The 26,753-nt window shown below is 40.0% G+C and overlaps 1 protein-coding gene across 9 annotated transcripts in view; it reads left to right on the top strand.

Moving 5' to 3' along the window:
• SFMBT1 (Scm like with four mbt domains 1) overlaps positions 1 to 26,753 on the top strand; it is a 139,508-nt gene that overhangs the window by 111,136 nt on the left and 1,619 nt on the right. For 5 of the 9 annotated variants that reach the window (XM_067044004.1, XM_067044007.1, XM_059075986.2 and 2 more), the window contains 12 exons: positions 1,525 to 1,607; positions 3,950 to 4,076; positions 5,361 to 5,474; positions 7,194 to 7,236; positions 10,387 to 10,451; positions 13,099 to 13,238; positions 13,989 to 14,098; positions 15,180 to 15,355; positions 19,478 to 19,656; positions 19,837 to 20,082; positions 20,944 to 21,072; positions 22,185 to 22,852. In XM_067044004.1, the coding sequence (XP_066900105.1) occupies positions 1,525 to 1,607; positions 3,950 to 4,076; positions 5,361 to 5,474; positions 7,194 to 7,236; positions 10,387 to 10,451; positions 13,099 to 13,238; positions 13,989 to 14,098; positions 15,180 to 15,355; positions 19,478 to 19,656; positions 19,837 to 20,082; positions 20,944 to 21,072; positions 22,185 to 22,325 (1,553 nt within the window). In that variant the 3' untranslated portion in view covers positions 22,326 to 22,852. Of the gene's footprint in view, positions 1 to 1,524; positions 1,608 to 3,949; positions 4,077 to 5,360; positions 5,475 to 7,193; positions 7,237 to 10,386; positions 10,452 to 13,098; positions 13,239 to 13,988; positions 14,099 to 15,179; positions 15,356 to 19,477; positions 19,657 to 19,836; positions 20,083 to 20,943; positions 21,073 to 22,184; positions 23,960 to 26,753 lie in introns of those variants that run through there. The other 4 variants (XM_067044006.1, XM_067044001.1, XM_067044005.1 and 1 more) reach the window with 2 other exon arrangements.

A 26,753-nucleotide genomic window follows, 5' to 3' on the forward strand; every position in this document is an offset into this window, starting at 1 on the left:
AGCTAGTTTTCCTCATGTTTGCATTGCAACTTTGCAAAATTTAATCTTTGACCCTTTAATCAAGGTTACTAAATATGACTTATTTGAGCTGAAATTTTAGGTGTTTTTTTAACTTAGAGTATCTGGAAGTGTAAGGTGTTTATCTGATTTTTTATGTCAGCAAATCAGATTATTTGACTGGCCGTGTATATACTTTATTGGTAAGCTCTTATTAAAACATAGCTTCACTTTCTAAATGGTGACTGCTGGCACACTGGGCTGGAAGTGCTCTTTTCTGTTAATAAAAGTCACAGACTCTGAACCTTTGTCTTCCATTCAGCCTTCATTCATCCAACAAACATTTTGTGGAATGTTTGCTTTGAGCCAGGCATTGGACTTGTCACGGGGGAAACAAAAGTGAGAATGGCAGTTCCTTCAATGAGTAAATAGGGGAAGACCGTAACAGAACCCCCCAGGTTCTCCCTCATCAGTGAACAGACAGTGGAGTGCCTGCCTGGTGGTGATGGTTGGGGGGACATACCTACAGGAGCAAGTTCTTGCTTTGCAGGAATGCTCTGAACATCCCAAGTTCCTTATCCTGCCCGCTGCCATTACATGAGAAGAAAAAAAAAATTATTAAAGGTATCACCTCTTTCAGCATTGTTGTAGACAACTCAGCTGTCTTTGTACATATCAATAGAAGGAAAGTAGTGGATTATGTAATTAAAAATGGTAGATAATTTACTGTCAGGAATTGAGGGGGAGGCAGAGAGAAGATGGTGCCAGTCTGAGGTGGGCAGAGGAGGTGACTGCAGGGGCTGTTTGGCTGTAGGCTGGTGTGCTCTTGAGTAGCTTGCTCTGTGCCTGTGGGACATTGAGCTCTGGGGAGTGGAGGTGAGCTCAGACACGGCGGGGCAGCCGGACTCAGTCCAGCTTCTTGCGCAGAGCCGGTGCCATAAGGGTGTCAGGTGAGAGGGGCTTCTGCCAAGAACCTGTAGACTTAAGCGGGGAATTAAGCTCAGCTCTTTTCCTGAAATGAATTCATGATTCAGCTTATAGAGCACTGAGATTCTATAGAACACGAATCTGAAACCTGTGCTGGGAATATTAGTAGTTGCTAAGCCATGTTTAAGGGAATAGCTTTACGAAAGAAAAAAGTCTTCACTGATTAAATAGTGCTGTAGGTTGTTTGTTGTCTCTTTTCCTTTTGACCCTGAGTCTCTGTCCTTTAGAGACTGGATTTATTAGCACAAATAAAATTCAGTCATAACTGTCTTAAATTCTTTTGGTAAATTGTCAACAACTAATCATATAAAATATTGTTCAAATAAATGCCTAATTTGAAGTGTGAGTTTAAAAATTTATCCAGAGTTGCTTTATTTATAAAATTAATACTTTGGATTTAATAGGGTGTTTTTTCCCCTCTCTAAAATGATCAAAGTCCTCAAATTAGCAAAATTACAAGTTGTGGGTGGATACCTGGCAGAGTGGCAAAGCCAGGCAGGCACGTGAGGTGTGAATCATTGCTCTTTTGTCCCTACCTAGGCTACCCAGGCCAGGACTTTGATTGGGCCGACTACCTCAAACAGTGTGGTGCTGAAGCTGCTCCCCAGAGGTGCTTCCCTCCGGTGAGAATCCTGTCCCCTCAGGGCCACTGCTTCTGGGCTGCTGGGTACTGCTGTGCTTCCCTTGCTGTAATGATGTTTACTCTCAAGCCAGTCCTCTCATGCAACCCCAAAATGCCTGTCATTGATTGTAATAAAATGGTCCAAGGAAAATTTCATTTGCTGTGGAAGTTAATTTGTTAATTTAATTAGTTTAACAGTTTATCAATTTGTTTTTTTTAATTAGCTGAAATCAAGTGAATTTAAAATTTTAGTTTATGATTAGTTTTGATGGTCCATTAATATGAAAAAATGATGAAATATTAAGGAGAGAAAATTATTAAACTTATTTATGGTTTACAAAGCCAAACAGCAGTAAAAAGCTTAGAACATAAAACAACAGTTTCCTGCTCTGTCCCTTTCCATGGCTTCCCTTCCTAGAAGTATTCACTTCCTGTTCTTCTCACTATTTGTTATTCTCACATTTATACTTCCTCACTTATAATTTGCTGCTATCTTTTGGGTTAATTTTAGATGTGCCTCTCAATTCTATATTACGGTAAGTGAGTAATCTAGCTATTTTACCTTACCTTTCTCCTCTGTCTTACCTATTTCCTCTTCCTATTAGAGTGATATTACAATTCTCGGTTAAGTCTGAATTTGAGTATTTATATTATCATGGGCATTTAGGTGTTACTCACAGATTAGCAGTGTAGTATTTTATGATTGTTTTCTTCTTTTATTTGTCCTCAAGTTAATAATTGCCTTGTTTTTCATAGCCTAATTTTCTTTGCTTATAATACAATTCTTCCCACACCTTCCAGTAGATTCTCAAAACTATTAGCGTATCAGGAAATCTGTCATGTCTAATATATTTTTCTAGAGACACCCCTCTTAGCAAGCTCTTTTTAGACAGATTACTGTCTTGGCTTGCCTTGTAGTTTTAATTCTGGAAACTGCTCTGCTGTGTCACCCAAGGAATTGCCTCTCCTTCTTAGGACTTGGGATTCCTGTTTTATATATCTCATGGCCTCTTCTTTTTTGGTTTACTCCCTTGTTTTGATGGAGCCTGTCTCTCAGTAGCTTCCTGAAATGGGATGCAAGAGATGTAAGTGTTAGTAGACTTTTGGTGTTTGAAAATATGTTCACTCTACTAACTTGACTGATTGTTTGGCTCAATGTGGAATTTTAGAATGGAAGTTATTTCACTTTAGAATTTTGATAACCTCAGTTGTTTTCTACCTTATAGTGTTGGTATTGAGAAGTTGAAAGCCCTTCTTATTCTTGATCTTTCATATATGACCTGCTCTTTTCTCTATCCCTGGAAGGTTATAGAATCTCTTTTGTCACTCCCTTTCAGTGTCAAGCCATGGCTTTGGCCTGTCTTCACCCATGTGCTGGGGCGTGGAGAGCACATTCTCTCTGGAAACTTGTGCCTCTCTGTGCTGGGAAGTTCCCTTGGATCTCTTCTTTGATTTCCTTTTCTTTTTCTCTCTTCTCCTTCTGGAATTCTCATTTTGGTGGCCCTCTGGACCAGGCCTCCAATTCCGCCGCACCCTCCCCACCCCCATCGCTTTTCCTGCTTCTTAGGGGGTTTTTTTTGCTTTGCTTGCTGGAAGATTTCCTAAACTTTATCTTTCAACCCTTATTTTGAGTTTTTAATATTTGATATCACATTTTTAATTTTTAAAAACTATTTCTGAATATTTTTAATAACATACTTTTCTTATTTTAAAGGTGCAATAGTTTTTCTCATCTTTCAGAGGATGTTAATTACCCCCACCTTTTGTGATTTTTCTTCTTGTTTTCTCCAAGTTGCTTATTTTGTCTGTTTTGGTCTCTAGCTTTCATATATTTAGATATCTGGTAATTCCTTGGTGGAATTTGCTTGCTTATAGTTAAGAAATGGGAGACTAAAAGAAAAAGCTGATTGGAAGCTCTGAGCATGTGGGTGGGGCTTGTCAACCTTGAACTTCCCTATTGGGTAAGATCTGTCTGGCCATTTGTTGGGGAAACCTAAATCCATGTCTTTATGTGTTCCTTCTTGTGCTTCATATTGCCACAAGAAGTCTCTTCCATTCGCTTATGTGGAGGGTAGAAGCAGGGGCTGGGCCTCAGCATTCCACATGCTAATCTCTGTTCTGGACAGCATACATGCCCTCAATAGTTCCTGTGTCCTCCTGCCCAGGGATCTGATGTTTTACCCTCTGGAGGATAAATCTTATCTTCTGTAGGGAGGGAAAGGGACAGTTACCCTGGGGTATGGAATGGAGGAGTTACTCTAGGATTAACTGTTACTTGGAAAGTTCTCTCAGATGAGCACGTCAGTTAATACTCAGTATGTATTTGATTAATTTATCTTCTAGTCAATTTCTGAGCATGAATTTAAGGAGAACATGAAGCTTGAGGCAGTGAACCCTCTTCTCCCTGAAGAAGTGTGCGTTGCCACCATTACTGCAGTGAGAGGCTCCTACCTGTGGCTCCAGTTGGAGGGTAAGCGTCAACACCCCTGAGAAACCTTCGTCTGACCACTCTTCTTTGCCTTCCTGTTTACCCCTGTAATGTGTCTTGTTAAACTTAATTGATTAGCTAAATAGGGGTCTTGTTCAGAGACTTCTAATTTGTAATGTAAGACTCTGAGCTAAAAATTCATCTTCCTGTCCTTGACCTTCACATTTTAGGAAATGAATATGAATAAAAGCCTTCACTTATATGGGCCCCTGTTTTCTTGAAGGGGAAAATACAGGTTAAATAGCATATATTTTGATGTGACCAAAATACATGAGCACGAGCATTAATTAGTAACTAGCTTATTCAAGAGATTTTATTTTGGTTGCCCCCAACGAGTAGAACCAAAAAGTATGTAAAATTGAAAAGATATATTATGCTAAAAGTAATATTCAGTGATGGGACAGGTTTGTGGACAGAAAGTAGTATGTGAGTACTCAGCACTACAGCTAACTATGCCTGGGTTTCTTTTTATTCACTGCTGAATAGTCAGACTCGGTACTTACTGTTATTCCCGGTTTGTAGAATCAGCCTTTAACATAGGTGTCAAGGACAGTATTGGATGTACATGTTTATGCAACCCCTGCTGAGCAACTTTGTTTACATCATTTTCTGATTTGAGCCCACCGATCTAACTTCTGGCTTGTTCCTGAGTACCAGAAGTAATGTTTTTATTGAGTAGAACTATAATGCTTGCCTTTTATTTTCCAGTTATTTCATGAAATTGACAGCCATATTTGTCAACCATCTGAATGATATTACTGGTAGCTCTAGATGCTTATTTGCTGTTCCCTAACTAAGGGTCACCCTGTACATTGACTACCTGTTTTGGTCTTTATACAGTTACCCTTGGGGGACAGTTTGCTTTTTCTCTTTGTCACACATGAAAAAGTATGACTTCTGTGTAAAGGGAACTTGCTTAAGAGACTTTGTGTCGGGCTTCCCTGGTGGCGCAGTGGTTGAGAGTCCGCCTGCCAATGCAGGGGACGTGGGTTCGTGCCCCGGTCCGGGAAGATCCCACATGCTGCGGAGCGGCTGGGCCCGTGAGCCTCGGCCACTGAGCCTGCGCGTCCGGAGCCTGTGCTCCGCAACGGGAGAGGCCACAGCAGTGAGAGGCCCGTGTACTCCAAAAAAAAAGAGACTTTTGTGTCTGTGTTATTGCAACAGTAGAACACTGTCTACTAGAACATTGTCTAGAACATTATCTAGAAAGTAGTTTATGAAGAAAGCTATTTAATAGTCTTAAAAATTTTTTTTAAATCTAAACAGGTTCTAAGAAACCCATACCTGAATTTATTGTGAATGTGGAATCCATGGATATATTTCCTTTGGGCTGGTGTGAAACCAATGGCCATCCCCTCAGCACTCCTCGCCGAGCACGAGGTAGCTATCTATTTCTGGGTCAAAGGATTGATTGTTAAATAATTTGCTGTGTGGCTGTTACCAAGTAGGATGAATCTGGACATTTCAGAGAAAAATAAAATGATATTCTGGTTATCCGTTTCTGCATAGGAAATCATTCATTGCAACAAAACATTTATTATCTCACATTTTCTGTAGGTCAGGAATCTGACACAACTTAGCTGGGACCTCTGGATCCGAGTCTCTGGTGAGGCTACATTCAGGGTGTCAGCAGGGCTCTTGTCATCTCAAGGCCTAACTGGGGGAGGATCTACTCCCAAGTTTACTCAGATAGTTGTGGGCAGGAATTCATTTCCTTGTGGGCTCTTGGACTGAGGGCCTCAGTTCCTTGTTGACTCTCAGTTGGAGGCTTCCCTCAGTTTCTTGTCATGTGGGCCACTTCGTGGGGGAGCTCACAGCGTGGGAGTTGGCTTCCATCAGAGCCAGCAAGCAAGAGAGTGAGAGATTGAGCAAGACACAAGTCCCCATGTTTTGTAACCTAATCTTAAAGTGATCCCCCCCAACTTTTAAAAACAGCTTTATTGAGAGATATTTATATACCTTAAAATTTGCTCCTTTAAAGTACAGTTGACCCTTGAACAATGTGGGTTTGAACTGTGTGGGTCTACTGGTATGTGGATTTGTTTCAATAAATATATACTACAGTACTACATGACCCCTGGATGGTTGAATCCACGGATGCAGAACTGCACATACAGAGGGTGGAATGTAAAGTTTTACATGGATCTTCGACTGTTTGGGGATTGGCACTCCAACCCCTGCATTGTTCAAGGGTCACCTATATTTAAAACCTAGTTCTGTGTTTTTTAACTAGCAAGTACTATAAGTATTGCTATGTCTTTATATAGAAACCAAAAATAATATTTTTAATCCTCCCTGTGACAGCCAACTTCTATGAATATTTTCTGGGGGGAAATAAAAAGGTGTAGCTGCTTTGGAAAACAATCTGGCAGTTCCTTGAAGTGTTAAGTATAGAGCTATATACTCATGAGAAATTCCACTATGTACATAGTGGAACCAATCCAAATGTCCATCAACTGATGCATAGATAAACAAATGTGGTATCTCCACACCATGGAATAGTATTCAGAAATATAAAGGAATGAGATGTTATCACACACCACAACTTGGATGAACTCTGAGAACATTATGCTAAGTAAAAGAAGCCAGTTACAAAAGATCACATGTTGTATGATTCCATTTATGATGTAACAAGCAAATCTAGAGAGAGGAAAAGTAGATTAGTAGTTACCTAGGGCTCGGGGTTGGTTAAGTGGAGAGGTGATTGCTAAGGGGTACTGAGTTTCTTTTTGATATGAGAAAAATATTCTCAAATTGACTGTGGTAATAATTGCCCAACTATATGAATACACTGAAGACCAGTGAACTGCATATGGTTGTCCCTTAGTGTATGTGGGGGATTGGTTCTGGGACCTGCCATGGATACCAACATCTGCAGATGCACAAGTCCCATAGTTGGCCCTCTGTCTCTGCGGTTTTGCATCTGAGGAATCAACTAACTGCAGATTGTGTGTACTACAATATTTACTGTTGAAAAAATCCACATATACTCAGACCCATGTTGTTCAAAGGCCAGCTGTAAGCTAAAGTTAGCTGAATGCATATGTAACTTTTCCTTTGTTTATTTTTCTTGACATATATATTTTTTTCTTTGTACAGTACACAAACAGAGGAAAGTTGCAGTGGTTCAACCAGAAAAACAGTAAGTGATAGTATGTTTGAATAGTTGACATTTGAAAGTTAGATATCTAGAAGAAGAAATAACTGTTTCAGAGAGTATATCTCCTCATATATTGTTTTCTCAAATGGAAGCATAATCCTTTAATTCAGCTTTTGATAGTTTATATACTCCTCCTTACAATACGAGCATTTCCTAAAGTGGCATTATATATAAAAGGGTACAATGCATTCTCAAGATGTTCCCCAAATTGAATTTTCTTTGGCTTTTAGACCCTGAAGACATTTGAATAAGAGAGGAAATGGAGTCTCTATGCTGGTATTTGTGAAGGAAAACCAAAAATTATAAATCAGGTTATGATTTGTCACAGTGAAAAGAGCTTGAGGTAGAAAACAACAACTCTACAAGAAAAGTCACACTCAGAGGAGTGCTTCTGTCTCCCATTAAGAAACCCTTTGGGACTTACTTCCCTGGTGGTCCAGTGGTTAAGACTGCGCTCCCAATGCAAGGGACCTGGTTTTGATCCCTAGTCAGGGAACTAGATCATGCATGCCACAACAAAGATCCCGCACATGGCAACGAAGATCCCACGTGCCACAACTAAGACCTGGTGCAGCCAAGTAAATAAACAAATAGATTTTTTTTTAAAAAAAAGCCCTTTGTAGCATTCCTTCATACACACTGTTGATAAGCACAGAATTAGTGGTGCCTTTAAAATACAAGGGATTGGGCTTCCCTGGTGGCGCAGTGGTTGAGAGTCCACCTGCCGATGCAGGGGACACGGGTTCGTGCCCCGGTCCAGGAAGATCCCACATGCCGTGGAGCGGCTGGGCCCGTGAGCCATGGCCGCTGAGCCTGCGCGTCCGGAGCCTGTGCTCCGCAACGGGAGAGGCCACAACAGTGAGAGGCCCACGTAGCACAAAAAAAAAAAAAAAAAATACAAGGGATTCTGTGTGCATGCGTATTTTTTAAAATTGGGTTTTCAATTCTGTCTTAGCTCAGGCTACCAGAACAAAATACCAGAGACTGGTGGCTTAAACAACAGAAATGTATTTCTCACAGTTCTGGAGGCTGGAAGTCTAAGATCAGGTACCAGCCTGATTTGGTTCCTGGTCAAGGCTCTCTTCCTAGCTTGCAGATAGCCATCTTCATGCTGTGTCCTCACATGGCAGGAGGAGGAGGAAGGGAGTTCTTTCTTTCTTATTCTTCTTATGAGGCCACTGATCCTATTGGGTTAGAGCCCCACCCTTATTTACTACCTAAAAGGCCTATGTCCAAACACACTCACATGGAGTGGGGGTGGAATTAGGGCTTCAACATATGAATTTAAGAGAACACAATTCAGTCTGTAGCAAATTCTGTATAATTTATAGTTGCTTTCGTGGCTATGTGAGTAATAAAACTGACAATTGAGGTGGAGAGAAAGGCTGCAGCATTCTATCCCAGCTAGAGGACTGAGAAAGCAATGCCAAAAACCTGGCTTTGGATTTTTCCTTCACTTAGTCATCAAGACTAAAACACAGACCTACTAGAGCATGGAATTGAGGATATGGGGAGGGGGAAGGGTAAGCTGTGATGAAGTGAGAGAGTGGCATGGACATATATACACTACCAAACGTAGGGTGGATAGCTAGTGGGAAGCAGCTGCATGGCACAGGGAGATCAGCTAGGTGGTTTGTGACCACCTAGAGGGGTGGGATAGGGAGGGTGGGAGGGAGGGAGACGCGAGAGGGAAGAGATATAGGAACATATGTATATGTATAACTGATTCACTTTGTTGTAAAGCAGAAACTAACACACCATTGTAAAGCAATTATACTCCAATAAAGATGTTAAAAAAAGAAAAATAAAATAAATGGTAGTATTAAGGTTTAGATTGTATATGAGCTTTAGTCTATATGGACATAGATTTTCTCCCATAAGCAATTCCTTCCCGTGGAGTGAAAGTTTAAGAAAAAGTCAATAAAAGCTAAAACTCTTAAAAAAATAAAAAATAAAACACTGATCCAAAGGTTTAGTCAGGAAGTATTCTGAAAAAATAAATTAGCCTTTTTCAGTGATTGCTGCATATGGTGTAATTCTGCTTTTGTAATTTGTCTTTAATTTTGAAACTGATAGAAGGAAACAGACCCTATATAAAAATGCTTCTGTTCTTCATCTATTAAAAAAACAAGTACAGGGCTTCCCTGGTGGCTCAGTGGTTGAGAGTCCGCCTGCCGATGCAGGGGCCACGGGTTTGTGCCCCTGTCCGGGAAGATCCCACATGCCGCGGAGCGGCTGGGCCCATGAGCCATGGCCGCTGAGCCTGTGCGTTCGGAGCCTGTGCTCCGCAACAGGAGAGGCCACAACAGTGTGAGGCCCTCATACCTCAAAAAAACAAAAAAAAACAAGTACAGATCTTCCTCGATTTATAATGGGATTATGTCCCAATAAATCCACCTTAAGTTGAAAATATCATAACTTGAAAGTGCATTTAACACACCTAACCTACCAAACATCATAGCTTAGCCTACCTTAAATGTGCTCCAGAAACTTATACATTAACCTTCCAGTTGTGAAAAATCATCTACCACAAAGAATACTCATGTGATTTATTGACTACTGTATTGAAAGCAGAAAACAGAAAGGTTGTTAAGTGTATTGATGGTTTACCCTGTGATCTCCTGCCTGACTGGGTAGCTGCCCAGGAACATGGATTGTACCACATATCACTAGCCAGGGAAAAGATCAAAATTCAAAGTAAAAAAAAAAAAAAAAAAAAAAAAAAAAAAAAAAATTCAAAGTATGGTTTCTGCTGAATGCATATTGCTCTTGCACCGTCGTTAAGTGGAAATATCGTTAAGTCGAACCACTGTAAACTGGGGACCATCTATAGTTTACTTGTGGTTTAAGAATCCAACAAGGAATTCTGTAATTTGTTGCTCACATGAATGCAAGTTCAGTGGAACATGCAGTATCATAGCACTGTCTACAGACTGTTGTCCCCTTAGAACATATCCATAGTTTTTAAAACAATTGCTGTTTTTAAAAAAAGTACAATTGAGGAAGCACCTTTTGTTACCAATTTTGCAATCTGCCACATTTGTTTTCTTCTTAGATTTGAAGGAAACTAATCCTCACATTTTACGGATCTTAGGAATTATCTCATTATTTTGTTGTGTTTTCTTGATGCAGAATACCATCCTCAAGGACTGTCCATGAGGGTCTGAAGAATCAGGAGCTGAGCTCCACAGACTCAGGTATAAGTGTATGCAATCTTAGGGAAAAGACGACCTTTAGCTTCTTTTAATGGACTATATCTAAAAATAACTTAAACAATACCTTTGATTTATGGGATGTAGCTTTATAGAGGGGTCTCTTAATTGTGATTTTAAAGAGTTATAATTATCTAAGATATATTTAATTTAATAATTATCTTTAGGCTGGTATTTCTGTCCATTATAAATGGACATTATAATATTTTAGCCATTATTTACTGATCACTTGTCAGTGTTAAAGGCTCTGGAGGTCAATATATTGTCCCTGAGTTTAAATAAAGAAACTTAGGCTTTTCAGATCGTGCTCTTTTTTTAAACTGGGTGGTTGAGAGACAGATATTTATTCTTCTTTAAAACCTTTTTATGATATACACACTTTGTATATATTTTTCGCAATTAAAAAAACAAAACAGGGCTTCCCTGGTGGCGCAGTGGTTGAGAATCTGCCTGCTGATGCAGGGGACACGGGTTCGTGCCCCGATCCGGGAAGATCCCACATGCCGCGGAGCGGCTGGGCCCGTGAGCTATGGCCGCTGAGCCTGCGCGTCCGGAGCCTGTGCTCCGCAATGGGAGAGGCCACAACAGTGAGAGGCCCGCGTACCACAAAAAAAAAAAAAAAAAAAAACAAGGGCTTCCGGGGTGGCGCAGTGATTGAGAATCCGCCTGCCGATGCAGGGGACACAGGTTCGTGCCCCGGTCCGGGAAGATCCCACATGCCGTGGAGCGGCTGGGCCCGTGAGCCATGGCCGCTGAGCCTGCGCGTCCGGAGCCTGTGCTCTGCAACGGGAGAGGCCACAACAGTGAGAGGCCCACGTACCACAAAAAAAACAAAAAAACAAAAACAAAACACTGAAAAACAGATTGTTCCAGAGGCAATGCCTGATAAATTAGACAAGGATCCTTGCTGGAGGCCCAAGCCTTTTGACCAGGGCTCCTTGGAACTACTCTTGACACCCCTTTGCTGGTTGTATAATGCTTAGCATCTTGGCTCTGTGTGTTTTAGCACAGATTAGGCATTTGGGTGGTATTTAGTAAATGCCTAGAAAAGAAAGGAAACCAAAGCTCAAAGAGGTCACACAGCTTACAGTAGAAGGGTCAGAAATGGAACTCAAATTTTTCTCAAGTTCAAAACCTGCACTTTTGTCTCTTCTACCCACTGCCTTTTCATAACATCATTTATACATAGAGGATGAGGGCTGCATGACTCCTTATTTTTGACATGTTACTGACCATTCTAATGCCTACTAAAACTAAAGAATTAAGACATGAATATCTCATGTGACCATAGCCAAAATGTGTTTGCTTTGGGTTTTGTCATATGTCAAGTTACCTTGGAAACAGAGCCTGAGACTCTGATATTTGCATGCAGGAGTTTCATTGGGGAGTGCTTTTTGAAACACTCCTGGGAAGGGTAAAAGATGCAGGACTGGGCAGAGGGAGAAGTTGAGTCACAGTGCAGTTGTAACAGAAGTCTCTTCCGGTCCCACAGGGAGCCTTGGAGCTGGTATAGCCACTGAGTGTCCCTCAGTGGTGTGTCCCTAGAGGTGTGGTGGCCACACCCTTGTACTCCCTCATTGGTCAGTTATTGGAAGTGAGCTGCTTCTCCCTCCCTACCTCACAAAGGGTGGGACCTGGGGCAAGGTAGCTCTCTCCTACTGAGGGACAGTTCTGGAATGAGAGATATTCCAGGATAGACTCACAACTGAGAGCTGTAAACTCCCAACATTCCCAGCAGCAGGGAGCATCCCATGAGGGGATCTGGGTGTGACAGAGTTCAAATGGAGAAGTGGGCACTGACATGCTGACCACTGTGCTAAGACTGGGTTCTTAATTAGAGAATGAACACTATGTACTTCAGGGTGCTATCAACACTGGGCAGTGTACACGCTCGTTCCCTTTTGATTAACAGGGCAGTATCCATCAGAAGAGCTTTCTTTGCTTTATATGAAAATGGAAAATGTTTTAGGGTCCTTGAATTTTTTTACATTTAGTAGCTGAATTGCCAACTACTCATATGAGGGGATTAAAAAAACCTTATATTGGAGTACAGTATTCATACAGAAAAATAGTTGAAGAGAGGGGTCTCTAGGCCTAGTTATACCCCGTAATACCTAAAGAATTTAGAGATGTGGTCACAGAATGCTTTTATCCCTCTGAGGAATCGCAGTGATGGGTGGGCTCCCACATCACCAAAGGCTACCAGCCTACTAGTTTGGTAGTTTTAAGGGGACAAACTGTAGTTCTGGATAATATTCACCATCACTGTCTAGAAATATTCTAGAATCGATTATTGAGTCGTTGATCTTCAGGAATCATCATGAGTTCTTGAAGTAAATCCTCCACTTCCTGTAATGATAGAAGCGTGGGGCTCTGGAACAATGTTGCATTAACCAGGAGTTAATCTGCAGTAAGTCAGGATGTTGTTGATCTCAGCAGAGTGATAACTCTATAATAGACTTGTAAGTGTAAGGTATTTCACACTCAGACAGTATGTTAAACTCCAAAATAAGTCAAGTCCTGACTTTATGTAATGGTGGATATGCTGGGTTTTTTCTTCAGTAATTCAGCTTTGGCAACATAGGGTAGAAAACTATTCTGTTCTGAATATTTGTTTCTCTTCATTTCTCAGTTATGATTAATGGAAAATATTGCTGTCCAAAGATATACTTCAACCACCGTTGCTTCTCAGGGCCATATCTTAACAAAGGAAGGATCGCTGAGCTGCCTCAATGTGTGGGACCCGGGAATTGTGTACTGGTCCTCAGAGAGGTAAGGTTCCCGCCTAGAGTAAAAGAATTTAAGAAATTTCACAGCAGTCTGGTAGACTCATTCCGACAAGGATCAGCGTGCTGTAGGTGTGACAACTCTAGGTTTTATCAAAAGTGACTCACTTTTCTCATGTATTGGACAGTGAACTAGGCACATAATTATTTTTGCTCCATAGGAAACATTCACCTAAGCAGTTCTTCACGTGGCAGGTTCACCTCTGTCAGTGTAGAAAGGTCTTCTGTCAGAGACCACGTGAGGACCATGCAGGAGTGAACATGAGAGTAGTCTAAGCCTGCGAGGCTGTGTGGCATTAACCTGGGACTGTGATAGAACTACATACACATCTGCTGGACTTGAGCTTCCCAGGCAGGGTGCTGCACTGTGGGTAAGAGATGTGAGGTTTTCAAACCTATCAGCCCTTAGGGTGGTGAGGCTGTGTCTGGGGAGGCCGGAGCTTCTGTGTGTACCATGACTAGGAAGGGATTTGGAAGCAAATGCTAGAGTAATTTTAAATTTGTGGTGCCTATTTCTTCCTGACCATAATGTTTAGAATATTTAAGAGGGTCTCATTACTATCTTATTTGCAACTTTGGTCAACTGTCATATCTTCAGTATTATTATTTTGTTAATGTTTGTTAATTAATATGACTAGAATTAATCACCTAGGTGACATTCTAGGGAATAGCAAGGTTCTAATCGTCTGCTTTTCTCCTCCCCAACCCATATTTCTGCTTTAAAAATGGAGCACAGGTCCTCACTTTACTGATCAATGCAGCCTATAAACCCAGTCGTGTCCTTCGGGAGCTGCAGCTGGACAAAGACTCTGTGTGGCATGGATGTGGGGAAGTCCTCAAGGCCAAGTGAGTAGGCTCCCCTGCCCTTTATTCTTTTTTTTTTTTGGCTGCATTAGGGGTCTTCATTGCTGCATGCAGGCTTTCTCTAGTTGTGGCTAGCAGGGGCTACTCTTTGTTGCAGTGCGTGGGCTTCTCATTGTGGTGGCTTCTCTTGTTGCAGAGCACAGGCTCTAGGCGCGCGAGCTTCAGTAGTTGTGGCACGTGGGCTCAGTAGTTGCGGCTCGCAGGCTCTAGAGCGCAGGCTCAGTAGTTGTGGCTCACAAGGCTTAGTTGCTCTGAGGCATGTGGGATCTTCCTGGACCAGGGCTTGAACCCATGTCCCCTGCATTGGCAGGCGGATTCTTAACCACTGTGCCACCAGGGAAGCCCCCCCGCCCCCGCCGCCCTTTATTCTTAATCACGCTTAACAGGTCACAGAATTGATTCTTCAATGGATAATATTAGGATACTTATGTTCCCTTGGGCAGTGCTTCTTCAACTATTTGTGGTAAAGGACCAGGTTTGTTTTCTTTTTTAAGTTGCTATCCTATTATACTTTTTTAAAATGTGGTAAATATGAGTTACAAAAATATGGAATTCAAAAGACATACAATGCAGGAACAGCTTTTTTGTTACTAGATTTAAGAGCCATAAAATTACTTTTGCAAGTTACTGTGAAAGTTTATAAAACATTTGCTCTTGTTTTCTGACCTCATCTTGTCATGGATGGGTAACAGTTGGCAGGTTATATTGGTCTGTGGACCATACTCGTGGAACCACTACTCTAGGGTCAAGAAAGACTTAATGAAAGTCACTTTTTTTTTAGTGGTTAGTGTAGAAGTTATTATTTGAAAACCTTAAACATAGGAACAGAAAGCAGGGACCTTATTTTGCTAATTTAAAAAGTCAGCTTTTAGTTGTCATAGCTTACTAGATTATAAATTTAAGTACAATATAAATTCCTCATTGTTTTGAGAGTCCTCAAACTGTAAGGGACATAGAATATTCTAAGAAGCAAAAATATTTTTCAGGTCTGTTAATATACTTGATTTTTCTCTGTGTAATCACTAGGCCAATAAACTTGGTATCTGATGTCTTCCAATGGCAGATACAAAGGAAAGAGTTATCGAGCTACTGTCGAGATAGTGAAAACAGCAGATCGGGTGACTGAATTCTGCCGGCAAACCTGTATCAAACTGGAGTGCTGTCCTAATCTCTTTGGTCCACGGATGGTTCTGGATAAGTGTTCAGAGAACTGCTCTGTACTTACAAAGACTAAATATAGTAAGTCAAGTTTTTTTTAATTTGTTAACTGTAGCAGCTGACCATATCTCATATCCTGGAAGTTTTTTATTTTGCAGACATTCAGATATAGCAGAGGTATGCAAACTTTTTCTATAAAGGGCCAGATAATAATATTTTAGGCTATGGGTCATAGGATCTCTTTAGCATATTCTTTTTGTTTTGTTTTATTTTAATTTTTTAAAAGAATACTTTTTAAAATGTAAATACTATTTTTAGCTTGTGGGCCATACCAAAACAGGCCATGGGTCACATTTGGCCTACAGGCCCTAGTTTGCCAACCTTTATGTACAGAGTGTATATAAATTAACTGTTACATCTAATAGGGTATGGAATCTGTTTATACAATCTGCGTGTATTTATTACGGGTCCACTGTGTGCTGCCACTGTTCTAGCACTGGGATACAAATGTAAAGAAAAAAATTCCTTTCCTCATGAGTTTACATCTTAATGTGGGAGATAGATAATAAACAAGTGAACAAATAGAGAGAAGTACTATGGAGAAAAATGAAGCAAAATAAGCAAAGTAGGAGAGTGAGGAAGGCTAGTAGGTGGGGTGCTGTTCATACAGGTGGCCAAGGAAGTGAAGGAAGCAGGAGAGCTAGCTGTGTAGACGTTGAGAGTGCGGGGAAGGAGGCAGGAGTATGTCATGACAACACCTGCTGCCTCTCATTGCTTATCTTTTGTGAAACTGCAAAAAAAAAAAGGCATTCGGAATGAAATGTTTAATTTGGAGTCTTCTCAAGGCATTGTTACACAAACACAAAATTCTGATCCTACTTTTCCTTAAATCTCACAAGCCCTGATGTCACTTAGGAGAATTAATACAGAGGTGGATTTTACCATGTTAAACTTGAAGATTTCTTTTAGGGGGCCTCTAATTTTGGGCCTCTTAAACTTTTATCATGCATGCAAATTATCTGAGGATCTTGTTAAAATAGAGGTTCTGGTTTATCAGGCCTGTGGGTATCTGGGGCCTAAGTGTTTGCATTTCCAACAAGTTCCCAGATGCTGGTGATGCTGCTGATCCAAGGTCCATATTTAGCATGACAAGTTTTCTAATTAGTATATGAATCACAAAATCATATGAGAGTATATAACCTAGTTTCTACTTATATTTATTGGATTGTAAACTCCTTAAGAGCAGGGTTTGTCTACCTTATTATTATTGTGTCAGATTCAGCACTTAGTTTAGTGAATTGCAATGATTAGTGGCTAAGTGAAATGTACTGTTCATATAAGCACATGTATAAGTACACCAATTTGAGCCTTTGGAAGTATGTGGATTATGTTATGCTTTTTATCTTGAATTTATTTTTCACAATGATATAATGGAAATTAGCCTAGATTTTAGGACTCTTTATAATTTTTCCCAATTAGTAATTTGAATGATATCAAATGGATTTATATCCTTTAGTATTCATTTTTTGCAAAAAATTGTGTTATATTTTGATATTACTTTAATATGTAACTCAGAGCTAAACTATGTATATTTCATTTTTGGAATTGTCTCTATATTCTAAAATTTATATGAAAATACAAAGGACCTAAAATAGTCAAAACAATCCTGAAAAAGAAGAGTAAAGTTGAAGGGCTTACTCTATCTGACTTCAAGTTTTATCTTAAACTATAATAATCAAAAGTGAGGTATTGATGAAAGAATAGTCAAATAAAGTGATGGGAGAGAATAGAGGGTCCAGAAATAGAGACAAACTTATGTAGTTAAAGAATTTTCAACAAAAATGATAAATTTAATGGGAAAGGAATTTCTTTCAACAAATGGCACTGGTACAATTGGATATCCAAATCGAAAATGCAAAAACAGAACTCCTTGGCTCCACCTCACTATATACAAAAACTTATTCAAGGTGATTAATCATAGACCTAATGTAAAAGCTAAACTATAAAGCTTCTAGAAGAAAACAAAAGAGGTATCCTGAAGATCTTGAGCTAGGCAAAGGTTGCTTGGAGAGGACACAGAATTCACTAACCTGAAGGAAAAACTAATACATTAAACATTACCAAAATTAAAACTTTTGCTCTCTTAATAATACTATTTATAAAAAGGAAAAGATAATCTACAGCCTTGGAGAGAATATTCCTGTTTATTTGTTTGTTTCGGCATCCCTGAGGGGGCACAGATGAGAAAATATTCTTAATACATATATCCAACAAAGAACTTGTCTCCAGAATATATTAAAAACTCTCACAACTCAATAAAAAGAGGAGTTTTGAAACTAGAGAAAGCTGGTAGTTGTACAAGATTGTGACTACACTAATACCACTAAATTGTACATTTTTATATGTTTAGTTGTTTGTTATGTGACTTTTACCTCAATTTAAAAATAAGTAAATAAAAAGAGAAACAAAATGATCTGGTATTCAATAGTGGTGATGGCTGCACAACAGTGTATTCATTCATAGTCTGTGTCTAAAGACCGCTGAATATGTACAGATGACGGATTTTATGTTATGTGAATTATATCTCAGAAAAAATTAAATAAACAGAGAAAACCATTTTAAAAAGTGAATAAAAGACTTGAATAGGGCTTCCCTGGTGGCGCAGTGGTTGAGAGTCCGCCTGCTGTTGCAGGGGACACGGGTTCGTGCCCCAGTCTGGGAGGATCCCACATGCCGCGGAGCGGCTGGGCCCGTGAGCCATGGGGCTGCTGAGCCTGTGCGTTTGGAGCCTGTGCTCTGCAACGGGAGAGGCCACAACAGTGAAAAGCCCGCGTACCAAAAAAAAAAAAAGACTTGAATAAACACTTCACCAAAAAAAGATATGCAAATGGCCAATAATTACATGAAAATGTGCTTAGTAGCATTAGTCGTTGTCAGGGAAGTGCAGATTTAAACTACGATAAGAAATTACTATATATCCACTAGATTGGCTAAAATGAAAATTACTGACAATCCCACATGTTGGCAGAGGTGTACAGAGCAGCTACATCTCTCATACATTGCTGGTGGAGTGTAAAATTATATAACCCTTTTGGAAAACTGTTAGCAGTCTCATTAAAGATACTCATATGTCTACCATATGATCCAACAATTCCATTCCTAGGTATTTACCCAAGGAAGATGAAAACATTGCCCACTAAAACCTTGTACAAGAATGTTCACTACAACTTAATAATTGCCAAAATCTGGAAACAACCAGGGGCCCATCAGCAGGAGAATAGATAAACCGGTATATTCATACAGTGGAATGCTCTTCATCGATATGAAGAAATGAACTACTCATACACACAACATAGATGAAACTCAAAAACATTATGCTGGGACTTCCCTGGTGTTGCAGTGGTTAAGAAGCCAATCCGCCTGCCAATGCAGGGGACGCGGTTTGATCCCTGGTCTGGGAGGATCCCACATGCCGCAGAGCAACTAAACCCATGCGCCACAACTACTGACCCTGCGCTCTAGAGCACGCACGCCACAACTACAGAGCCTGCACGCCCTAGAGCCCGCGTGCCGCAACTACTGAAGCCCACGTGCTCTAAGGCCTGTGTGCCATAACTACTGAGCCCACGTGCTGCAACTACTGAAGCCTGTGCACCTAGAGCCCGTGCTCCGCAGCAAGAGAAGCCACCGCAATGAGAAGCCCATGCGACTAAGAGTCGCCCCCACTCACTGCAACTAGAGAAAAGCCCACGTGCAGCAACGAAGACCCAATGCAGCCAAAGATTTTTTTAAGTTAAAATTTTAAAAAAAGAAGAAACACTTAAAAAAATTATACTGAGTAAAAGAAGCCTTGTTGGAAAAAGTATTTACTGAATGATTCCTTAGATGAGGCAAAACTAATCTATAGTGATGGAAATTAGAATAATGATTACTTCTGGTGAGGGGGACTAACTAGGAAGTGACCCTGGGAACTTTCTAGGTTAATGGAGATGTTCTGTGTCTTGTTAGAGGGAGGATTATTCAGGTTTATGCATTTGTCAGTTACTAATCAAACTGTATATTCAGAATCTATAGTCAAGATTATTCCATTGTATGGAATTTAACCTTAATCAAATACACCGTACCCATGTTGTGCTATGCTAGTGGTTTGAGGTACACAAAAATAATGAAGCTACTTCATTTTTCTTTGTCATTCACATTTAGCACACTACTATGGAAAGAAGAAAAATAAAAGAATTGGGAGGCCACCTGGTGGGCATAGTAACTTAGCATGTGCCCTGAAAAAAGCGAGTAAGAGGAGAAAGAGGCGAAAAAATGTTTTTGTTCATAAGAAGAAACGCTCCTCTGCATCTGTTGATAATACCCCAGCGGGCTCTCCCCAGGTACGAGATCTATGATGTACCTGTAATGTCTAGAAGCCAAGATATCCGTGCTTTACAATACAGACAGAAGGAATACCTGCAGGTCTTTCTTTTCGGATCTTTGGCCAATGGAAGGTGGTCTCGTGGTCCAGGAACTGATTTGTCCTGAATTTCAATGAGACTTCTCTCCTTGTCCTCTAGGGAAGTGGAGGTGAAGATGAGGATGACCCAGATGAAGGGGATGATGATTCCCTAAGTGAGGGCAGTACATCTGAGCAACAGGATGAGCTACAGGAAGAGTCAGAAATGTCAGAAAAAAAATCATGCTCCTCCTCTCCCACCCAAAGTGAGATATCCACATCACTGCCTCCAGACAGACAGAGAAGAAAAAGAGAGCTTCGCACTTTCTCATTTTCTGATGATGAGAATAAACCTCCTTCACCAAAGGTACCCGTTTTAACACTACAGTGTCTTTTTTTCTCTCTTGAAAATTTCCCTCTAGAATCTAACCATTAATGATGTTGGCGTTACACTTATTTCACTATGGCTTCAGTTGAATTTCCTGGGTCTTTTTTTAAAACATCCCAAATTCAGTGATTTACTTGTGTTTCAAGGATTATTTGGAGATCAACTAACTACTTATCAGGAGGAAAGTCTCTCTCAGAATGGCTGCTTTTTTAAGTAAAAAAAAAATTTCGTTGGTAGTTTATTAGTAACTTGTCATTTAGTTTAGGGAAAACTGCCTTTTGATATTTGTCATAATATATATGGTTTTGTAATAAATTTTTGGTTCTGGTTAAACCATTTTGTTTGGTAGATTCATACATGCGTATTAACACATACATGCATTATAAGAATGGCAGTTAAGTTAGTGTTTTAAAACTGAATTGCTTTTTAAATATAGTCTGTGAACGGAAGTGGTTAAAAACGATTTCTCCTGATAATTTAGTTAAGCCTTCTCTTATTGGAAATACCAGCCCATTTACTTCTGCACCCTGCCAGAGAGTGACCTGAAATAAACCAAGGAACAAGTGGAAGATTTTAAAACTATTTTTCTCTGTTAAATTGTCCAAATTATTTGTGCTGAAACTTTGAGATGAATTCTTGTCCGTTAATATATCTAATTATAAAAGACAAACATTTCCTGATTCCCTAATGTGTATGGACCTTTGCCATCCTTGCTGGGAGAAATCATGTCCTAAAACCACTTTAAATCCTGCCTTAAAGGGTTGTGACTTTATGTAGAGACTTCCTTAGAATGAAATAGCTCTAACACCATTTGGTTTGCTTTTGTTGTGGGGGATGAAGGAAATAAGGATTGAAGTTTCTGAAAGGCTTCACCTGGACAGTAACCCCCTGAAGTGGAGTGTGGCAGATGTTGTGCGGTTCATCAGATCCACCGACTGTGCTCCATTAGCAAGAATATTCCTAGACCAGGTAATCACAAAGACCTTGAGGTTTTAGTAATGTATCTCTTTAGCAGAGGGCTGTGGCGGTAATAGCAATTTATTTACAAGTCTAAGGAAAAATATTTCTATCCAAAACAAAAAAAAAATTATTTCCCTTCTCAGGAGTAGAACTATGATAAAAAGTTACTTATCTGACTGCCTCCATAGTTGAAGCAGATTATTATTGCATTCTCATTTTTCCTAAGAGTTTGTTTCCATCCCCTATTAAATAGCTTAAAATTACGCATGCTATACTTACTTTCCTCCTCTTTTCCAAAGTAACAATCTGCTTGTTTTAAAATATAATTAACATCTATAATGTGTTAGGCTGTAACAGGAATAGTCTGTGGCCTTAAATATTGAAATAAATTTTGTTTTGATAATTAAGGAGATTCAAAACTGAACATCTTTGAAAAGCTGGTCAGGCTTTTATGAATGTTACAGAGTAGGAAAACATTGCAGTTTATAGGTAATATTTTCTTTCAGATTTAGAAAGAGTCCTCTAAAAAGATATTTCTTCTGGCACATTTAGTTGCCGGTTACTACTGTAGGCTAGTTAATTTACTGGATTTCTGCAGAGCAGAATGGATTCTTACCCTTAATAAAACTTTTATTACTCATTCTTTTTTTTTAAAATTTATTTGGCTGTGTTGGGTCTTAGTTGCGGCATGCAGGCTTCTCTCTAGTTGCGGCATGCAGGCTCTCTAGTTGTGACGGACAGGCTCAGTAGTTGTGGCACACGGGCTGCAGAGCGTGTGGGCTCAGTAGTTGCAGTGCCTAGGCTTAGTTGCTCCACAGCATGTGGGATCTTATTTCCCCCACCAGGGATAGAGCCCGCGTCCCCTGCATTGGAAGGCGGATTCTTAGCCACTGGACCACCAGGGAAGTCCCCTTTATTACTAATTCTGAAGATTGATTAGTATGGAGGACTGTGAGAGGCATTTAAAAGGAAGTGTGTGATACTTATTTAAAGGGTAAAAGTAATGAAAGGAAAAGCACAGGGACTTTTGATTTTGACAAAGCGAAGTGAACCAGGGCTGTACTGGTCGAGCTCCAACTCATATGCACATCACAGATGATTTGTATTTTATGCTTTAACAGGAAATTGATGGGCAGGCCCTGTTGCTCCTTACCCTTCCCACCGTTCAAGAGTGCATGGACTTAAAACTGGGCCCTGCCATCAAACTTTGCCATCACATAGAGAGGATCAAGTTTGCTTTTTATGAACAGTTTGCCAACTGAGAAGGACAACCAAAGTGAGCTGTATCTTTGAAGCACAAATGCAGCAAATCCTTCGCCCTGCTCTACAAGTGGAGCTGAAATAGTCCTGGGGCTCTGGGCCCTGCAGGTGTCGGCTTGCTCTCTTTGCACTTTCAGGGAAGGAGGACCCACACTGAGTAAGCAAAAACTGCACAGAAGTGGCTCTCCTGCCAGTGAAAATGTGGGCATCTCTTGTTCAGCAGATTGCAGTTTTAAAAAAATAAAGGTTGTGAAGAAAAGACTATATAAGAAGAATAAGCATTTCCACTGGTGTGGCCTGAAAACGAAGAATAATCTAGGTTGCTGGAAAGCACCCTTTTGGTTTTCTTTTTGTTCTTTCTGTTCCTTCCCATTGTAGATTGAACTTTGTTCTCTGCTTTCTCTTTCTTGGAAAGAGAGAACATAGCTTTAAGTCAGCACTGATTTGGGACTGTGCCTAAGGCACATCAGTGCTTCATTGTCATTGTGTTTTTTAAGCTTTTTTAAATTAAAACAGTTCATTTTGGGGATAATTATGTGGCTCTAGGGTTTTGAATGTACAGTCAAACTCTGATCCATTTTAAAATCTATTCTTAGGAGTTCCTTTGTTTACTACCTCTGTTGATAATTGAGCTTATAGCCATGTATGAGGTTGTTTTAATAATACCATTTTTAAGCTACATGAACACTAAAACTATGACAGAGTTGGAGGAAAAAAAAACACTGTTTGCTTTCTTAAAAATAATGTGTGGCACTTAACACCAGTTCCTTAACTGACTGATCTAAGAACTCTACTGTTATTGTTTTGCATCTTGACCCAGGTTGGGCTGCCTGTTTCAAGTAGTTCAAAGATTGTTTCTATTCCAGTTGAATTACTTTCTCCCTGTTAGTTCTCAGAGGGACTTCAGAGGCTTTTATTTTGTGTTTAATTTTTTCTACAGTTGTTTGGCTTTCATTTTGAGAGTCCTCACTTTGGGTAAAAATCAGTAGGTGTTCCCTGGACCCACAGTAAAGCCCATTTCCCCATCTTTCTCAGTGTCTCCAGGCAGATAGTGTAGAAGCACAACAGAGAAAATAAGTTTTAGGAGGGGTGATGCAGAGCATGGCATTTCCGTCACAGTATGTCCTCAGTGGCTGGATAAAGATTGAGAGATGGTTAAGGATTCTAGAAACGTCTTTGCTCAGTCACGTTTACCCTTTCTTTGGTTAAACCTTTAAATTGAATGTATTCTACAGTCAGTTCCCACTCAAAAACTCAAGTTTTCTTTTAGGTGTTTCTTTTGACCCAGCTCAAGTTGGTATTAAACAGGCAAATTTTCACTTATGATTGCACTGTTAGCTATTATAGAATAATAGCATTTGCTGTACTGTTCCAGCCATGTGGAATGAGGAAAGATATATAGGTTGCTTCCTTTTAATGGTTTGCTTTGTTGAGAGTGTGTGTGTGTGTGTGTGTGTGTGTGTGTGTGTGTGTGTGTATGTATGTATGTATGTATGTGTTTTAATTATCCTAATTACCTGCAAATATATAACCTAATCATTCCTCTTCAAGATTTAAAAATGTTTTAAAACTACAAACTGGGCAAATTCTAAACATCTATACAAATATAAGGTAATTTTATTACAAATTTAAGCTGATTGTGATTTTTTCCTTTTCTTGCCCCGCTGCCCCACGTGTTTTTATGGACCTTGGCAAACATTTGTAGTCTGAATCTTATCTTCATTGGATAATTGATGAACCACCTTAACTCAGGCCCTCCAACCAAACCATATATTAAAGTATCAACTCTTTCCTTAGGTTACTACCAGATATACCTGGAAAGATGCTTCATTTATGTAGAAGTTAATATGTTTGAACTTATCGGAGATATAGTTTTTAAAGTTTTGATTGATTCTATGCCCCTGGAAGAGAAGCATATATATGATGCTTGGGAACAATTAGCATTAAGTAGATAGAGTTTTTGCGTGGGGGGGGCGGGGTGGGGGAGGCGGGTATCTTGCATAATAAAATTTCCTGAGAGCTCAGCAGTCAAGGCACTAAGGCAAAGAGTTCCTTGAAGAAGATCAATGAAAAAAAAAAGTCTGGAACTAATTAACATTGCTGTCTTATTTAGGAAAATGAGATTTTCTATAAGAGAGAATTTACCAAATGCAACAGTGAATATGTTATATTCTCTCTCTCTTGACTTCTTCAGAAACCATAGAATTTAAAACACCTCCCTTCACAGGTGAGGAGGCAAAGCCCCTGCAAGATGAAACACACGGCCCTAAGTAGTAGTCTCTGATCAGGTAGAGTCGGGCCCCAGCCAACTTGTCTATTTATGCCATGATTATTCAAGCTCAGCTTTCTCCCAGAGAAAAACTGACTCTAAATTGGACAAGTAAGTAGGGTTTCCCTTAATATTTTTTGCATTCTCATACCAAGATAATAGTTTATCAGGCAGCTACATTAAAGAAGTATTATATACCCCCAGCCCCTATTCCTGGCTGTCACAGAAGAGAGGATAATTGTTTGGGAATTTGGCACAAGGCTTTTTATTAAATTTTTAAGTATAAAATTTAGACTCCATTTGCCTCATAATGTGGCTGGGGCTGGCCAGCAGTGACAGTCTGATTGTAGTGATTCTAAAACAGATATTAAGCCTGATAACAGCTCACCATGTTGGGGTAAAATGTTTGTTATGTTGCAATAGGTATATGAGCTTTGGTTTTTAAAGATACCAACCTCTTAAATCTGTGCAAGGTACATTATGAGGGATGGCATTTGTCTAAATTTCACCTTCAGCTGGCTCCATAGCCTCCCTAAGGTCAGGAAGTTTTCCAGGATCCATTTTTGATCCTGAATTGACAACTTGGAAACAGGTGAATGGATTATATCATGCTCCTGGACCTTGAAGTTGACTGACCAATATAAGCCTATTATTGTAGTGTTGGTGTGTTAGGGAAACCTTTTACTGCATGCAAAGATTTGCTGTGACATTTTGACTATATTTTGTGGGCTTCTGGGAACTGTGCTGTTTTCATTTGTAAACCACCTCCATTCCTCTCCGTTGAAGCAGAACTGAGGTGGCTAATGCAGGAAATGCATTAATGGGAGCTTTTGTCATATCTGCCTTTCTTTGGCATTGTAGGTGGCTCCCAGCATCTACATTATAGATATAAGAGGTCAGGGAAGGATAGTTACCAACCTCCGGAAGGGATGGGCTTCTTGGGTAAACATTTATTGAATTACGATAGAGGCAGTCATAGAAAACCAGTCCAGAACTTGACCTTTTTATGCTCCTTCTCCTGAAGGTAAAATTTTTCTCACTGTGAGAGAGAGGGCATTGGACCAAAGCTTCCTGAGGACTTGAATACATTTTACTTGTTCTCTTGTACCAATTCAGTCACTAATACCATAACTGAATACAGAGTAAAAGCTTTAGGAGGCCTCAGGTTGGATAGTACTCAGAACCTTCCCCTCCCCCAAGCCAGAAAGTATTCCTGGGGTACACACAGAACATCAGGGAACTGTAGGTAAGATTTAACTAAATGAGGACATTGGGAAAACTATCATAGGCACTTCTGTTTACTTGGTGCCTATCACCAAAGACATTTATTTAATACACCATGTGCTGGTTTGACTGATGCCCACAGATACTCTGAGAGAGCTGTTAGGAGCATAGCCTCGGCAGTGGAAACACACACCAAGTATGAACTTTGGTCCTGTATATTGGGTGTGTGTGTGTGTGTGTGTGTGTGTGTGTGTGTAAGTTCAAAAGTGTTCCGTGTTATCAGTTGGCCTTTTGAAGATGAAGGAGAGGGGAGCACTAGCAAATGAAGTATAAATCTCAGTACGGACTGGGTACCCCCTTTAAAAATTTGAATGTCTTTGGTCCTGGGTCCACCCAAAGTAACCATGTGTCATGGTCATGGTGCTGGCTTGGAAACCCTGTAGGACAGAGCCTCCTGCAAAACCAAAAAGAAATCAATCACTTTCATGAACGTATAACTCTTCCTTGGTTTTATTCACTTTACAATGTTTTGCTAGTGAATTTTGATAATTCCCTCCTATTGTGTCAGGATGTGCATACTTTGGAAATTTGAATTTATCTAAATAAGTCACCTATGGACTTGGAGTTTTGGCAGGAGAGTTCTAAACTCCAAGCCCAGTCCAAATGGATCTGGTTCCAAGCCTGCTCACCTGGGATTTCCTCTGTACTTGTACCAGATTTCACAGGTAGTTCTGTTTCTGAGGGCAGGCTTAAGGGTGAAAGTATAGAAGGTGGTGGGCCATAAGTGCACTGGAGATCGATTTTCTTCATTCTAGGGTTTCAGAAGTCTTAGATTTTTGCAAGAACCAGCAGAACCAGGAGTGGGGGTTGGAGGAATGGAGAAGTAGGCCTAAAACTCCATTCCTTTATGTCTTTTCTGACCTGACACACCATTTGG

This window comes from Kogia breviceps, chromosome 10, assembly GCF_026419965.1.
Source record: "Kogia breviceps isolate mKogBre1 chromosome 10, mKogBre1 haplotype 1, whole genome shotgun sequence".
Taxonomy (NCBI): domain Eukaryota; kingdom Metazoa; phylum Chordata; class Mammalia; order Artiodactyla; family Physeteridae; genus Kogia; species Kogia breviceps.